The sequence below is a fragment of the Heterocephalus glaber genome, unplaced genomic scaffold (assembly GCF_053883595.1).
Source record: "Heterocephalus glaber isolate CG9 unplaced genomic scaffold, H.glaber_assembly_v1.0 deba00001555, whole genome shotgun sequence".
In the NCBI taxonomy this organism is placed as follows: domain Eukaryota; kingdom Metazoa; phylum Chordata; class Mammalia; order Rodentia; family Bathyergidae; genus Heterocephalus; species Heterocephalus glaber.
Window position 1 is genome coordinate 2,127,416 of NW_028258346.1, and position 15,131 is coordinate 2,142,546.

Sequence of the window (15,131 nt, forward strand, 5' to 3'; positions counted from 1 at the left end):
GAGAAAACAAATCTGATTCATTTCTCTATGTGCTTGAGAAAAAATATACTTTATGTTTAATATGTTATCTAATTAATAAGAAGTATATGGGATGAATTGAGACTAAAGGTAGGCAATAATAAGAGTGGATAAGTAGGGCCGGGGATTTAGCTCAATGGTCCCACCGCCTGCCCTGCAACCGTAAGGTCCTGAGTTTGATCCCTGGTACCCCCCAAAAAAGCGTGGCTAAGTAACTTGAACCAGGTGAGACCGGATTGACGTAGTCTCACTATTCCATTAGAGTCAGTCTGTCTTCCTTCCTTCCTTCCTTCCTTCCTTCCTTCCTTCCTTCCTTCCTTTCCTTTCATACTGGGAGGGCCAGGGATTTAGCTCAGTGGTTCTGATGCCTGCCTCGAAAGCGTAAGGGCCTGAGTTCAATTCCCGGTGCCAAAAAAAAAAAAGAGCCTCTTTCGTACTGGGGATCAAATTCGGGACCTTGCGCTTTTGAGGCAGGTGGCAGCACCACTGAGCTAAATCCCCGGCCCTATCCATTATAGTTTTATGCTTAAGCATAAGGTAATGTGATTGATTTCTACCAATAAATCTTCTTGCTTCATAGTTATACTATGTACAGTATCACTAAATTCATTTTTTTGTAGTCTTGTGGTATTTTCTATCTCTAGTAATTGGGAAAAAAATACATTGCTGTAAGCATAGCTAGTATTTCTTGGTTTAACTAGTGTTTTTCTCTTCTAGATGTTTGTTCCCCACAAAGAAAATGAGCACATACTCAAATTCCTTGAAGTAAAATTTGGGCTAAATATGACTAAGTAAGTTTTAGATTATATAAATTTACCTAAATCTATACCACTTAGAAAATAAAGACCAAAAATACTAAATGGAGAGAGTACACACCTAATTACATATTATTTAGAAAATAACTAACTTGGGATATTACAATGTATAGAAGAAATATGACATTATCCTCTTTTTCTTGGGCTGGGAATGTAGCTCATTTGGTAGAGTAGCATGCTTGAGGCCCTGGCTTTGATCCCTAGCACCAAATCAATTAATAAAGTACAGTTCTCTTGGGCCAGGGATTTAGCTCAGTGGTGCTGCCGCCTGCTTCGCAAGTGCAAAGTCCCAAGTTCGATCCCTGGTACCCCCCCCCCCAAATATGTATACATATCTTTTTTTTTGGTACCAGGGCTCAAACTTGGGTCCTTGCGCTTGTGAGGCAGGTGACGGAACCACTGGGCTAAATCCCTGGCCCTATATACATATCTTAAATCTTCTAAAAATCAGATAAACTTTAATAGTTTATCTGATTGTAGTATTTTAAGGTTGCTTTCTCCTTTGGTAAAGAATGATGACATAGGCTGGGTGTTTTGGCACACACCTGTAATTCCAGCACTCAGGAGGCTGAGGCAGAAGAATTGCTTTGAATTTGAGGCCAGCCTGGACTACATAGTTCAAGGCCAACCTGGATTACATAGCAAGATCCTGTCTCAGAAAACCAAAATAAATAAATAATAATTCAAAAACATAAAATTAGGACTGGGAGGTAGTTCAGTGATAGAGTGCTTGATTAGCATATGGGAGGCTGGGTTTGATCTCCAGCATGGCAGGAAAAAAAAAGAATAAAGAGCCAAGATAATTTTAACCACTACATCAGCCAGATGCTTACATTAAAAAGGGGGAGAGGGTAGGCAGTAAGGTTTTTACTTCATATCCAGAAGTCTCATCTTGGGGTTATAAAATTGAACCAGAAACTGTTCTGATTTTTTTATTGTTTTAAAGAATGTGCTTATATTTTTGTTGTCATTAAGTTAGTTTTTATTTTGCTTTTGTAAATGTGGAATGAAATAAATGGTTTTATGCTAGACAAGTGCTCTACCACTGAGCTACATCCTTAGCCTCGTAAATGATTTTATGTGTTAAGAGTTGTCTAGTATAACAGGATAGTTACCTGCATATTTCTCTTGTTAGAATTGTACCTTAGAATCTTTTTCTCATTTGCTGTGAGTATGTAGGATTGTAAGTACAGTGAAGAGAATTTCATGTTGTGATATTTCACAGCTAATAAATAAAGTATTCAAGATACGAATTGTTTAAGAGACCTTGCACCGGGTTCCTTTTTCCGACATGGGGTGGGGACAACAGCCTTGTGTTCCATGGCGAGACAGTGTCTGCTCCAGCTGCTCCAGAAGGCGAAGTCCATCGGTAGAGGTGGTGTAGGCCTCAGTGAGGGACTGGCCTTCCCAACAACTCTTCTTTAGCCCTGGGCTCAGCCTAGAATCTTCTCAGGTTAAAGGCCACTCTGGGCCAGTGTTTATTAGTTGATGTCTACACCTCTGTGTTTAGCAAGTCATGCACTAGATTTGCTCCACAAGGTAAAGCATCGGGTATTTAAGAATAAGATGTAGTCCCAGGTCATTGCATCTCATTTGTTTTACACATTTAATGACATGGGTGCTGTTAATAGTTGAGCGCCTTATGCTTAAATGTGCCAATATGATACTAGGATTCTGAGTTCACCAGAATTTCAGAAAACATTTCTGTTGAGACAGATTTTCTACCACTGAAATGTTAATAATGTTATTTATTGAGACAGGGTCTCACTGTGTAGTTCAGGCTGGTCTTGAACTCATTCTGTAGCCCAGAGTGGCCTGGAATTTGCAGTGATCCTCCTGCCTCAGCCTCCCCAGGGCTGGGATTACAGGCGTGTGCCACCATGCCCAGCCTAATAAATATTTATTGAATGTTTACAATACTAGGCAATTCATATAGAAACAATAATGACTACATTCTAACACAAGGTGGACTACCTTATGCAATGCAGTAGAGGCCATGTAAAAGTGTGTGTTGTTGTTTTTTTTTTTTGGTACTGGGGATCGAACTTGGGACCTTGCACTTGTGAGGCAGGCGCCGGAACCACTGAGCTAAATCCCCAGCCCAAGGCCATGTAAAAGTACCACAAGAATACAGGAAGAGCTGGGCATGGTGGCACACACTTGTAATCCCAGCATTTAGGAGGCTGAGGCAGAAGGATTGCTGGGAGGGAGTTCAAGGCCCATCTGGGCTACATAGTGAGCTCAAGGCCAGCCTGAACCACATATCAAAACCCTGTCTTGGAGGGCTGGGCATTTAGCTCAGTGGTGCTACTGCCTGCCTCACAAGTGCAAGGTCCTGAGTTCAATCCTGGGTACCAAAAAATAAACAAAGAAACAAAAATCCTGTCATGGGCTAGGGATATAGCTCAGAGGCACAGTGCCTACCTGGCAAGCAAGAGGCCCTGAGTTCGATTCCTGGTATCAAAAAACAACCTTGTCTCAAAAAAAAGAAAAGCACTGGGTGTAGTAGTGCACATCTATGGTCCCAGCACTCAAGAGGCAGAGGCAGGAGGATTACCTCGAGTTTGAGACTAGCCTGGGCTACATAGTGAATTCAGGGCCAACCTGAACTACAAAGCAAGCCCCTGCTCAAAAAAGAAAAAGGAAAGAAAAAACCGTGAAGAATATGGGAAGAAAAGATTGATGCTAAGGGAAATGAGAATACCCATTAAATTAAATTTTGATTGAAATTAGACCTTATAGTTAATAAGTTGTAATGGACAGATTTTTTTAAAGGTGTACTTATTGCAGGCACAAGATATTTTGTTGGCAGCCATTCCCCCCAGTCCCTGGGCATCAAACTCAAGACCTTGTGCTACCGAGCTACATCTGTGGCCCTGGCAGCCTCTTTAATACAGATGTACTTTTTCCTTTCCAGTCCTTTGTTTCATTCTTTTTCTTTGAAATCCTGAGTGTATTATGTACTTAAAGTATCTCTCAGTTTGAATTGGGTCACAATCCAAGTGTTCTACAGCCACATTTAGCTGGTAGCTGTTATATTGGGCAGCACAGATACAGAGGCTGGCCAGCTGAATTTTTACTGTCTTCTAGGTAAAAATAGAAATAACATTCTAAATACTCAATTCAGCTTTAAAGATGGTCACATTACTTGGTAATAAAAAGTAGCACTTTTACATTTAATAAAGCAGTCATGAAGACATGTTATTGAAGAGGGTTACTAATACTGTTATCTTTGTCTATAAAGGATAAGACCTTGCTGTTATAAATGAATGAATATAGAAAATGTGTTTTGTGTGTTTTTACTGAGACTTAAAAAATACCTTTGTCAGTGTTGTAAAACACCTGTGATTTTAATACCATGCTTTTGTCTTCTATAGGAATTTTACTATGAATTGGCTCCTGTGTCAAGAGTCCCTCCAGACACCATCTCAGGATTTTTTTTTGCGATTGACACAGTCTTCTTTATTACCATTCTATATTCTAGTGTTAATCATTTGTCTTCTTTCTATGATGCAAGTTATTTTTGGGAGGATTAAGTAAGTACATATGAGAATCAGTCACACTACTAACATATTATGAAAGTATTTAATATGCTTTATATATTTTTGTTTGTATATATAGTACATGCTATCTATTATATATGCCATCTCTATTATATATATTTTTTTCTTGTCTTGTGCTGAGGATCAAACCCAGGGCCTTGTTCATGCTAAATACATGTCTACCACTGATCTATACCCCAGCCCCATTTAAAAAAAAAATTTAGTGTATGTGCTACTGAAGCAAGCACTTTTTTTTTTTTAATTTAAAGATGAAGTTTTATTGTCTTGCTCAGGCTGACCACAAACTCCTGGGCCCAAGTGATCCTCCAGCATCAGCCTCCCAAGTGTCTGGGCCTACAGGTGTGAGCCTCCCGATTTCCTTCCAATATTTTTGTATTTGTTTCAGGCTTCTAATTCCATTTTTTCTTCACTAATCATTGTAGGTGGACCAGGAAAACTCATGATTAGTTTTATATGTCTTAAGTATGTACTGTCCATATTTAATATAATAGCAATAATTAGATAATAAGTTAAACTTGTACAGATTAATTTACTGATTTACTCAAATTTTTTCTTAATATAGAATAATTTCATCCATTTAATTGAAATGAAGCAAGTAGCATTTTATTTATTTATTTATTTTTGGTGTTTTTAGACAGGGTCTCATAAGGTCTCACTAGCCCAGGCTGGCCTCAAACTCATGATGATCCTCCTGCCTCAGCCTCCCAAGTGCTGGGAAGCAAAAGTCATTTTAAATTATAAAGTTTGACTATAATATGTTTTGTTTGTTTGTTTGTTTGTTTGTTTGTTTGCTTATTTTTTTCTTGAGTCAGGGTCTTACTGTGTAGATCAGGCTGATCTTAAATTCACTATGTAGCCAGGCTGGCCTTGAACTCTCAAAGATCCTCCTACCTCAGCCTCCCAAGTGCTGGGATTATAGGCATGTGCTACCATGCCTGTCTATCACGTTTGAAAGGAGGTTTTGTGTAACTTATTATTTTTGATATTTTATTTATACTGTGATTTAACTGTATTGATATAACAGTCATTAGTTGAGTCATAAATGATCTTAGAACAAGCACCTGAAAGCCTTTTTATTACCCTGAAAAATTCATGCTTTTCATGGAGTCAGTTGTCTGCAGGCCATAAAAGAGATTAGTAAAGACAAATATATCCTGGATATTTGACTAGCAGAATACACTTTCAAATTTTAAGGACTACTTATATTTTTGTTACAAAGAAAATACGTTTTTAAGTATGGCCTTGAAAGATGATAAACAATGTATCTTTGGTTTTTCAAGTACTGTGTGTATATATATATTTTTATAAATTTTATTTTATCCCATTCATCCCCTCAAGCCCCCTCCCCTCCCTATAGTACTGTATATATTTTCAAGATATTAAAAAGTATATTTCTTTTCTGTAGTGGTAAGTCCTTGAAAGAAACTGTTACTCTGGAAGATGGGCGAATTGGAGAAAGGCCAGAAATAATTTATCATATAATTCACACTATTTTATTGGGTTCTCTTGCAATGGTTTTAGAAGGGTAAGTGTACTTTTTTTTGATCTGTCTTTTATTTTTTTTCTTGTTTTGTTTTGGTACTGAAAATCGAACTCAGAATCTTGTGCTTGCCAGGCAGGCAAGGCATCACTGAGCTAAATCCCCGGCCGTGATCTCTTTGTTTTTATAATGATGGTGCTTTCTAATGGTTAATAAGAGGGCATATTCAAAAATATATTTGTGGGCTGGGGATTTAGCTCAGTGTTTCCGCCGCCTGTCTCACAAGCGCAAGGACCTCAGTTCGATCCCCAGTACAAAAAATAAATAAATATATATATATATATATATATATATATATATATATATGTAAGACTTTATTAAAACTTAAACTCTTTCTCACAGTAACAGGGCTTTACAAAGGTCATTATAGCACAATGAACTGACATGTTATTTTTATTCATTTGTGAAGAAGATATTGAATGTCTTCCAAGATCCATGCGAGGTGCTTGAGTACAGCAGTAAGCAAAAGTGGACGCATAGTCTCTAACCTCATGTAACTTATGGTCTAATAGAGGTGACAGATATTAATCACACAATAAAATTATAGCTCGATACTTGAAGGAGAGGTACAAGGTGCTGTGAGAACATGTGAAAACAGAAGTTGACATAAGAGATAGACAGTTCTCCACAGAAAAGATGCTTGAGTTGAGACCTGAGGATGAGTAGACATGAACTTGGTGAGCAGGAGAGGGAGAGTATTCAGGCAGAAGGAATAGCATGTGGCAAGCTTTGCAGGAGGGAGGAGCATGGTGCATTGTTGGGACGATGAGCTCACTGTGGGAAAGCGCAGTGAGCGCAGTAGGCCTTGCTGAAGATTTGGAGGTGGATCTATTTTTCCCTTCACCCTTTCCCTCACCTCAGTTCTTTTATTGTTTTTGGTACTGGGAATCGAACTCAAGGCCTCGTGTTCACCAGGCAGGCACTGCTCTGCTGAGCTACATCCCTGGCCCTTTTATTGTTTTTAAGTGGAAAATGAATCCTTAATAAAATACAGGTGGGGTCCCATTCAGTGTTCAATAAGGTAGATATTTACATTTTGCCTTTACATTTTTAATGTTCTGTGTACCTTCATTTGTTAAGGCAAATTGGTATCAGGATAGTAATGTGTCACTTCATGTCTCAATACTTTCTAAGAAATTCATCGTTATGTTGCTGTGCAAACCTCATAGGTTGTGCTTACCCAAACTAAGACTACCACACCTTCACCAGGCAATAGAGCCTTATGGGACTGCTGTCACATATGTGCTCTGTCATTGACAAAAGCATCATTTTGCAGCATGTGACTATATTAATACTCAGATAATATTGTCATTGCTATCTAGAGGGTTTGATTTCTTGTAACATATCTTGCCTTTCATATTTATTTATTTTATTTTTATTTTTTGTGGTACCGGGGATCGAACTCAGGACCTTGCGCTTGTGAGGCAGGCGCGTTGCCACTGAGTTAAATCCCTGGCCTTCATATTTATTTTTGTAGTACTGGGGGCTGAGCTACCTCCCCAGCCCTTTTTATTTTTTATTTTGAGACAGGGTCTCGCTGTGTTGCCCAGCAGGACTCAAATTTGCAATCCTCATTCCCCAGCCTCCTAATTGCAGGGGTTATAGGTGTGCACCACCCCACTCCTTGCTTACAATACTTAAGCCTTTGGTTTTCACATTTCACTTATTTCTGCTTCTATACAAAATCATGCCAACCTATTAACAAACTATAAAAATGCAGAACTTTATAAAAAAAGCAGAAGTTTTTAGTTTTTCTGTATAATTCACTCTTAGCAGTGATGGTAGATATAAAATTATACACTAGGATTCTTCTTCAGAAGCTCCCAGTCTAAGAGGGTAAATGTAACATTCAGGAGACCACCCTTCCTTCTGATGCCACGTGCAAGTTTGGGGCTTCCCAAAACCATTCAGGTTTCATGACTCACTAGGACTCCCAGAACTGAGGAAAGTCATTCTATTCATGGTTTTGGTTCATTACAGTTACAATCAGCACAAGGAAGAGGCACACGCTACAGGGTCTGGGAGACACCAAGACATGCTGTTCTATCCCATGGATTTGTGCAGACAGTGCTTGTTTCAGGAACAGTGAGTGGCAGTATACACAGTATTATCAATCAGGGAAGCTCATCTGTGCCTTGTGTTCAGTTTTTATTGAAATACTGGGACAAAATTCTAACACCCACCCATACCTTAAAGGAGAGATTTGTTTTGTCTTGTGTCTCAGAAGTTTAGTCCTTGCATGGTTGCTAGTATGGTAGAAGGGTCTGGGTGGAGGAGAGCCGTTCATGTCATGATGGTTAGGAAGCAGGAGGGAGGTAAACCCTTCCAGGTCACGCCCAGCAACCTACCTCTTCCTACCAGATGCCACCTCCTAACAGCACATTCAGCTATAGCACCCTCCATGGGTCAATCTTCTTCCAAAAGTCCCACCTATGCATGCATGAGGCTCTTGGGAGATATCTAAATATAAACCATAGCAGTTTCCTATATGTGGTTGACCATCTGTGTGGTTGACCTAAGTAAGCCTCCAGTGGCTTCACATGTATTGGTTCTGTGTGGCCCAAGGCCCTCGCCATAAACTATATTGTTAGCATAACTCTCAGTCATGACCCAGCTGTCCCAGTGAAACAAAGATACTGTTTTCTGTGGGGAAGATTGCTAGGAATTCAACCCAGCAGGCAAGCACTCTGCCACTGAGCTACATACCTGCAAAAAACAAAGATAGTCTTTTATCAGGCAAGAGATTATGTCTTGGGTGTGCAGGGCAAAGACCAGATCTCTCTTTGGGCCAGGTTAATTCCTTACTACACAATAAGTAAGATTCATGGAAATAAATATAGTGAAGTATTATATATGAGGCTCTTTACATATTAGTTACAGTGTAATTCACACACACACACACATACACACACACACACACACCACCCCCCCGCTGCCGCCGTGTGGGTGTGGGTGTGGGTGTGGGTGTGGGTGGTGTGTGTGGGGGTGCAGGGGATCTACTGTAGGACCTCATGTGTATTGGGCATGCACTGTGCTTACTGAGCTATACCTCAGGCCTCATCTGTTGTTCTCGAATTGCATTTAATTGAATATGTTCTCTTGTCTTTTATAAAGAACTGAACTGGAAGACTGCCAAATTGAATTTCAAGACAATAATTTTATCCAAAAAATGTTTCTTTACATGTTTTGATGTTTTTCACAATCTCAGGCCAGAAAAAATATATCATCAAGCAGCCAGAGTGTCTAATTGTTGCCTCCCCACCCAGGTGGCATAGCCAGGGTTTGAGGGACCGAACACCACCACATGATCCCATAACTACCCTGCACCTCACTGAGCCTGACACCTTCTTCCACTGTGGCCCTGGTAACAGGTTTCATGTAGAAGCAGGAAATGAGTATTTGGAGTTAACCTCTCTTCCAAATAGCTCTTTTGATTCCAGCCACTTGGAGACCAAGAGATCTCTGGCTGGAATGAGTATTCAGGAAGGTGGGCAGCTGTTTTAACTTGTTCCCGCCAGCTTGAACCACCAGAGGTAAATGCATGACTGTCCCATTGGGTGGCTTTGTACCACTGGTGGTACAAACAGATCTAATCACTTTTACTGTTTTTAAAAAATTTTTTACTAATAAAATTATTAAAAAGCTGCCCAATGGGACATACAGGTACCACTGGTAGTTCAAACTGCCCAGCAGGGAGACATGAATTATGGCCCCATCATGAATGTGTTAAAACTTGTTTTTTAAATGAAAGAGGAAAATGTTACCATCTTTAGAAGTTTATAGCGCTTTTGTTTTTGTTTTCTTTTTAAGAAGTGGGTCTGGATACTGTATGCTGCTAAGGCTGCCCTCAAATCTGGTCTTCCTGGGTCTGCTTCTCAAGTAGGCCTGTGCCGCTGCTCTTGGCTCTGCTCTTGGCTATTCTAATGATGTTTTTATAGAAAATATTTTACAGAGATGTTTGAAAAAGATTCATCAGCATGTGGTTGGATTAGAAGAGAGTCTAAAGGTGGAAATGTTTCTGTTGTGCTAAAATGCTACGGAAGGAAAGGATACAGAGAAATAAATGGGTTTGGCATCAGTGTACCAATCTTCAGGGAGAGAAGTGGCATCCGGGGACCTTGTATACATACAGTTCAGTGTGAATGGTAACCCCCAGGACTGTACAGCACCCCTAAAATTGATCCTGGCTGACTGGGAGAACAGGTTGCTATTTCCAGAAATAGTGAGGTTACAAAGAGACACAGTATTGGGTGAGCTGAGGAAACCAGTGGGATTCCTCTATCTTAGCGGCAGGTAGACTATGTCTATCCACTATTTCTTACAAGGCTGAGTGAGGATTCACTTTTTTAAGACAGTCATTAACTCCACTCTTTTCAAATTAGTTATTTCCCTTTTATATAACCCTAGACTTTATACAGATTTTGTTACAGCTGCTTTCTTCCTTTTTTTTGGTACCGGGGATTGAACTCAGGACCTTGCTAAATCCCCGGCCCTACAGCTGCTTTCTAAGTGGTTCTCCCAGGGCCAGGGATTTAGCTCAGTGGTTCCGGTGCCTGCCTCGAAAGTGCAAGGACCCAAGTTCGATCCACGGTACCCAAAAAAAAACATGGAACCAGATACTAAGTAGTTCTCCCATGTTGGTTTTATAAAGAGCTGCTGGCGTGCGGTAGCTGTGTCTTTATTTTTCTTCTTTCTTCTCTAGTACTGTACTTTGGTCCATGCCCAGTCAATCAGTGTTTATTAAGTAAATACATATTTCTTTATTTTCTCTTTCTATGGTGTGCTGTTTTGTAAAACCTAATAGTTCACATTATACTCTGACCTCACGTTCTTGTAGTCTCATGTAAGTTTGATACCAAGGATAATATCATGGAAGGATCTGGTTGTTCTCTTTTGTTACAAAGTTATCCTCCACCTCTTCTGCTTACATTTTCACCTTTTACCGGTCTCCTAAAGATACATGTTCTTTTGTGTGTTTCTTTTTTTCTTTTTTTTTTTGTACGAGGGATCAAACTCAGGACCTTGAACTTGTGAGGCAAGTGTGGTGCCACTCAGCTACATCCCGACCCTATTTTAAAATTTTATAGATTCTGCCTAATTGCTTTCTGAAAAAGCTGGATGAGTTATATTCTCTCCAGGAGTACAATTTTGCTACACCCTCATCGATATGAAGGCTTTTATTTGGTAACCCACATGGCTTACTGATTATCTAAGAACTGGATAACAGCCTATCGCTGAAAATTAAGAGGCTAAGTAAAAAATAATAATAATAATTTTTTTAAAAAGAAGCTTAAGAGTTTTCATCGTCCTTGAACATTTTGTTAGTTTTGAAGGCAATAGGAAAAAACTTTTTAAAAAATCAGATAATGATGGTCATAGAGTGTCTTATAGGTGACTCTTGTTTGTTTCTAGCTTGAAATACATTTGGACTCCTTACGTGTGCATGTTGGCAGCATTTGGTGTGTGTTCTCCTGAACTTTGGATGACACTTTTCAAGTGGCTTCGATTAAGAACTGTGCACCCAATATTGTTGGTGAGCCATGGTTGTTTTGTCTTAAACACTTGTATCTCTTCCAGTTATATAAAATCAAATGCTAATAATGGAAACCACATTGAACACAACTAAAATGGCCTGACTAAATTCATATAATGACTTACAGATAGAATAATAGATAGCATAAGAAACTTTCTTTAATGCATTTTGGTCTATGCAACTGAATAATTAAAAGGTAAAACTTCAAGTGAACTAATATTAGGAGAGGCCATTAGAAATCCTCTTTTTCAACTGTTTTTTAAAGATGTAAGAAATTAAATTTATTTCTTGAAACATTTTTAAGGTAATATAGTGGGTTTAAAAAAAATTTTATTTCACTTTTTGGTTGTTTTGAGACAGGGTCTCACTGTGTAGTTCAGGTGGCCTCAATCCCACAACGAACCTTCTGCTTCACCCTCCCAAGTGCTGGGATTACGGGCATGCATCACCATGCCCTGCCATTTTATTAATTTTTTAAGAGGTAGGGTCTTGCTGTGTTACCTGAGCTGGCTCCAAACTCCTATGCTCAAGTGATCTTCTTGCCCGAGCCTCCCTAGCAGTTGGGACTACAGGCCTGCACCAGCACTCCTGACTTTAATTTTTATATTATCTTTTGTGATTTGGTTTAGAACTATTCTGTGCTTTCCATGTGAGTAGAACATTTATACTGTGACAACTAGTACTTAGAATAAAGATAAATAAAACATGATTAGCATGAAGCCCTGCATTCTGTCCCCAGCATCATCAAGGAAACAAAACCATGAGTAGTTTTCTCATGAATATTATAATTTCTTGGGCATATATAATTCAGGGTTAAGGGTATAATTCAGTGGTAGAATGCTCTCCAGCACTAAAAAAACAAAAACAAAAACAAACTAGAACACAGAGAAGGGCTGCATAATTGAGTATTCTTAGGGATTCAAGGAAGATTTTCCAAGGTGAAATTTAGTTTTTCTTATTGTTTTTTTCTCATTTGGTTTTTTGACACAGGTCTCACTGTGTAGTTCAGGTTGGCCTTGAACTCACTGTGTACCCTAGGCTGGCGTCAAATTTGTGGCAATCTTCCTGCTTCAGCCTCCCAAGGGCTGAGATTATAGGTGTGCACTACCACACCTGACTTTCCAATACGAAATTTGAAAGATGATAATTTACAAGGCAAATAAAGAAGAAAAAAGGGTAGAAGAGACAGATGTAGGCAAAGAACATGTAATCAAAAGAAATAAAAACATAGGCCAGAGATTTAGCTCAGTGGTTTTGCCGCCTGCTGCGCAAGCACAAGGACCCGAGTTCGATCCCAGGTACCAAAAAAAAAAAAAAACAACAAAAAAGAAATAAAAACAGAAGAAAGCATGCCACGATTAATTTAGTTTGTTGACACATAAAGTTTGAGATAGGGGTGGTCAAGAAATTAGTCTGGAGCCAGGCATGGTGGCACACATATGTAGTCTCAGCACTCAGCCTGAGGCAGAAGGATCGCCGCAGGTTCCAGGCCAGCCTGGGCTACATGGCGAGACCTGGCTCAAAAGAGAAGATTAATGAGATTCAGTGCTTGATTAAGTATGGAGGAATGAGAGATAGAAACCAGTGGGTCATGAGGTCTGCGCCAGACTTGGGGCAATAGGAAAAACAGGTTTTGGCAGGAAGGTGAGGAATATCACATTGCTGGGCATGGTGGTGCATGCCTGTAATCCCAGCACTTGGAAAGCTGAGGCAGGAGGGTCTCAGTGAGTTCAAGACCAGCCTGAACTACATAGCAAAACCCTGACTCAAACAAACAAACAAACAAAAATGTGTGTTTTACTAGTCTTGTTCTCTAAAGAATTTATTTATTTGTATTTTAACATAGTAGTATGTTAATAAATAAATGCTAGCTCTTTTTCCTGTGTTATTTCATTGTTTTTTGTTGTGGTTAGCTTTTCATGAAGAAGTTCAGAATTCCCTGTAAGTTCTTTATAACATAAATCCCTGGCAAAATTTGCAAATACTGATTTCCTTTTTTTTTTTTTTTTTTGTACCGGGGATCAAATTTGGGTCCTTGTGCTTGCGAGGCAGGCAGCGGAACCACTGAGCTTAAATCCCCAGTTCTGATTTACTATTTTTTAAAAACTTGTAATATATTTAACTCAAAACATCCCAGATGTTTTCCTTTGCATATTTAATCAATTAAATAGCAGATGTTTTACCTCTTTTTCCTTTATACTAAATCTTTAACAATCAGAATGTTTTAACATAAGGCACACAGCAAATTGCACCAGCGACATTTCAAGTGCTACACTGGGCAGCGCAGCCCCAACACTGCCATGGGGTGGGAGGAGCGGGTTCCTAATGGGTGGTGGGCACGAAGGACGACAGGAGCTTCCAAGCTGTGCCCGACCTCTGGACTCCACTGCTGCCTGCATCAACGGAGCTGTTCGTGGGTGTAGAGTCATATAGGCCGAGTCACGCAAACTCAAGTCCATAGGGCAGTCCTCCATCTGTGTAAAACTCACAAGCCTAGAAATTCACCTCTCATTAGGCCCAATTGATTTACTATTGGAAATATTACTATGAGCACTACTTTTTAAATGTTCTACCTTAAATTTATATAGTAAATATGTATATCTTCCTTTATGTCCTGCTTAGTATATTTGAAACTCATTAACTTTCACTCATCTATCTCACTTTGTGAACTAGATTCCATGCCAACTGCACTTTCTTCTTTTTTTTTTGCAACAGAGTCTCACTTTGTAGAGCAGCCTGCCTTTGAACTCACTATATAACCAGGGCTGGCCTCAGATTTGCAGTGGTCCTCCTGTCTCAGCTTCCTGAGTGCTGGGATTGCAGGCATGTGCCACCAAGCCCGGCCCAAGTGCATTTTCTCTTACTGAAACTTTTATAGCTATAAGGATATTCATTTGGTCATAGAGTCAGTGCTAGTTCCTGTAAAGTGTACTCTACAATATGTTTACTCATAAACCTTTTTGCTTTAACATTTTAGGCTCTTATTCTGAGCATGGCTGTGCCCACCATAATAGGTCTCAGTTTATGGAAAGAGGTAAGAAAACCACGTTTTACATGTACTTTATCTGTAAGGTAGTAGTGATAAATTTATGTATATGAGTAGGAAACGTGCCATAACCCTATTCTGACAAAGTGTGATATACTTAGCATTGCTTTTTTTTCTTCCTTATCATTAGGAATACAATAGAAGAGGGCCGGGGATCTAGCTCAGTGGTTCTGCCGCCTGCCTTGCAAGCGCAAGGTCCCGAGTTTGATCCCTGGTACCAAAAAACAAAAAAAAAGGAATATAATAGAAGAACTGTTCTCTAAAACATTTTTAGAAAGCTACCTGATGCAGTTGGTAGTCTACTGTCATTGTTAATTCAATTTATAATTGGCAAAGGAAATTACTGAATAAGCCTTAATATTTAAAAATATTTTGACAACTAAAATTTTAATATCTATAAAATTATATAAATTCTTTGGCTTATTCTTATGTTCTTTTTTATTTATTTATTTATTTATTTATTTTTGAGACAAGGTCTCGCTTTTTAGTTCAGCATGGCCTTGAACTCACTGTATCCCAGGATGCCCTTGAACTCCTAGTGATCCTCCTGCCTCAGCCTCTGTTACAGGTGTGCACCACCAGACCTGGCTTTGGCTTACTTATCCTTGTATAACAT

The 15,131-nt window shown here is 39.3% G+C and overlaps 1 protein-coding gene across 2 annotated transcripts in view; it reads left to right on the forward strand.

Annotated features, from left to right (window-relative positions):
- Dpy19l4 (dpy-19 like 4) overlaps nucleotides 1-15,131 on the forward strand; it is a 66,547-nt gene that overhangs the window by 37,900 nt on the left and 13,516 nt on the right. For both annotated transcript variants that reach the window (XM_004850122.4, XM_087190625.1), the window contains 5 exons: nucleotides 736-809; nucleotides 4,211-4,369; nucleotides 5,802-5,921; nucleotides 11,349-11,469; nucleotides 14,447-14,503. In XM_004850122.4, coding sequence (XP_004850179.2) covers nucleotides 736-809; nucleotides 4,211-4,369; nucleotides 5,802-5,921; nucleotides 11,349-11,469; nucleotides 14,447-14,503 — 531 coding nt within the window. The remainder of the gene's footprint in view (nucleotides 1-735; nucleotides 810-4,210; nucleotides 4,370-5,801; nucleotides 5,922-11,348; nucleotides 11,470-14,446; nucleotides 14,504-15,131) is intronic.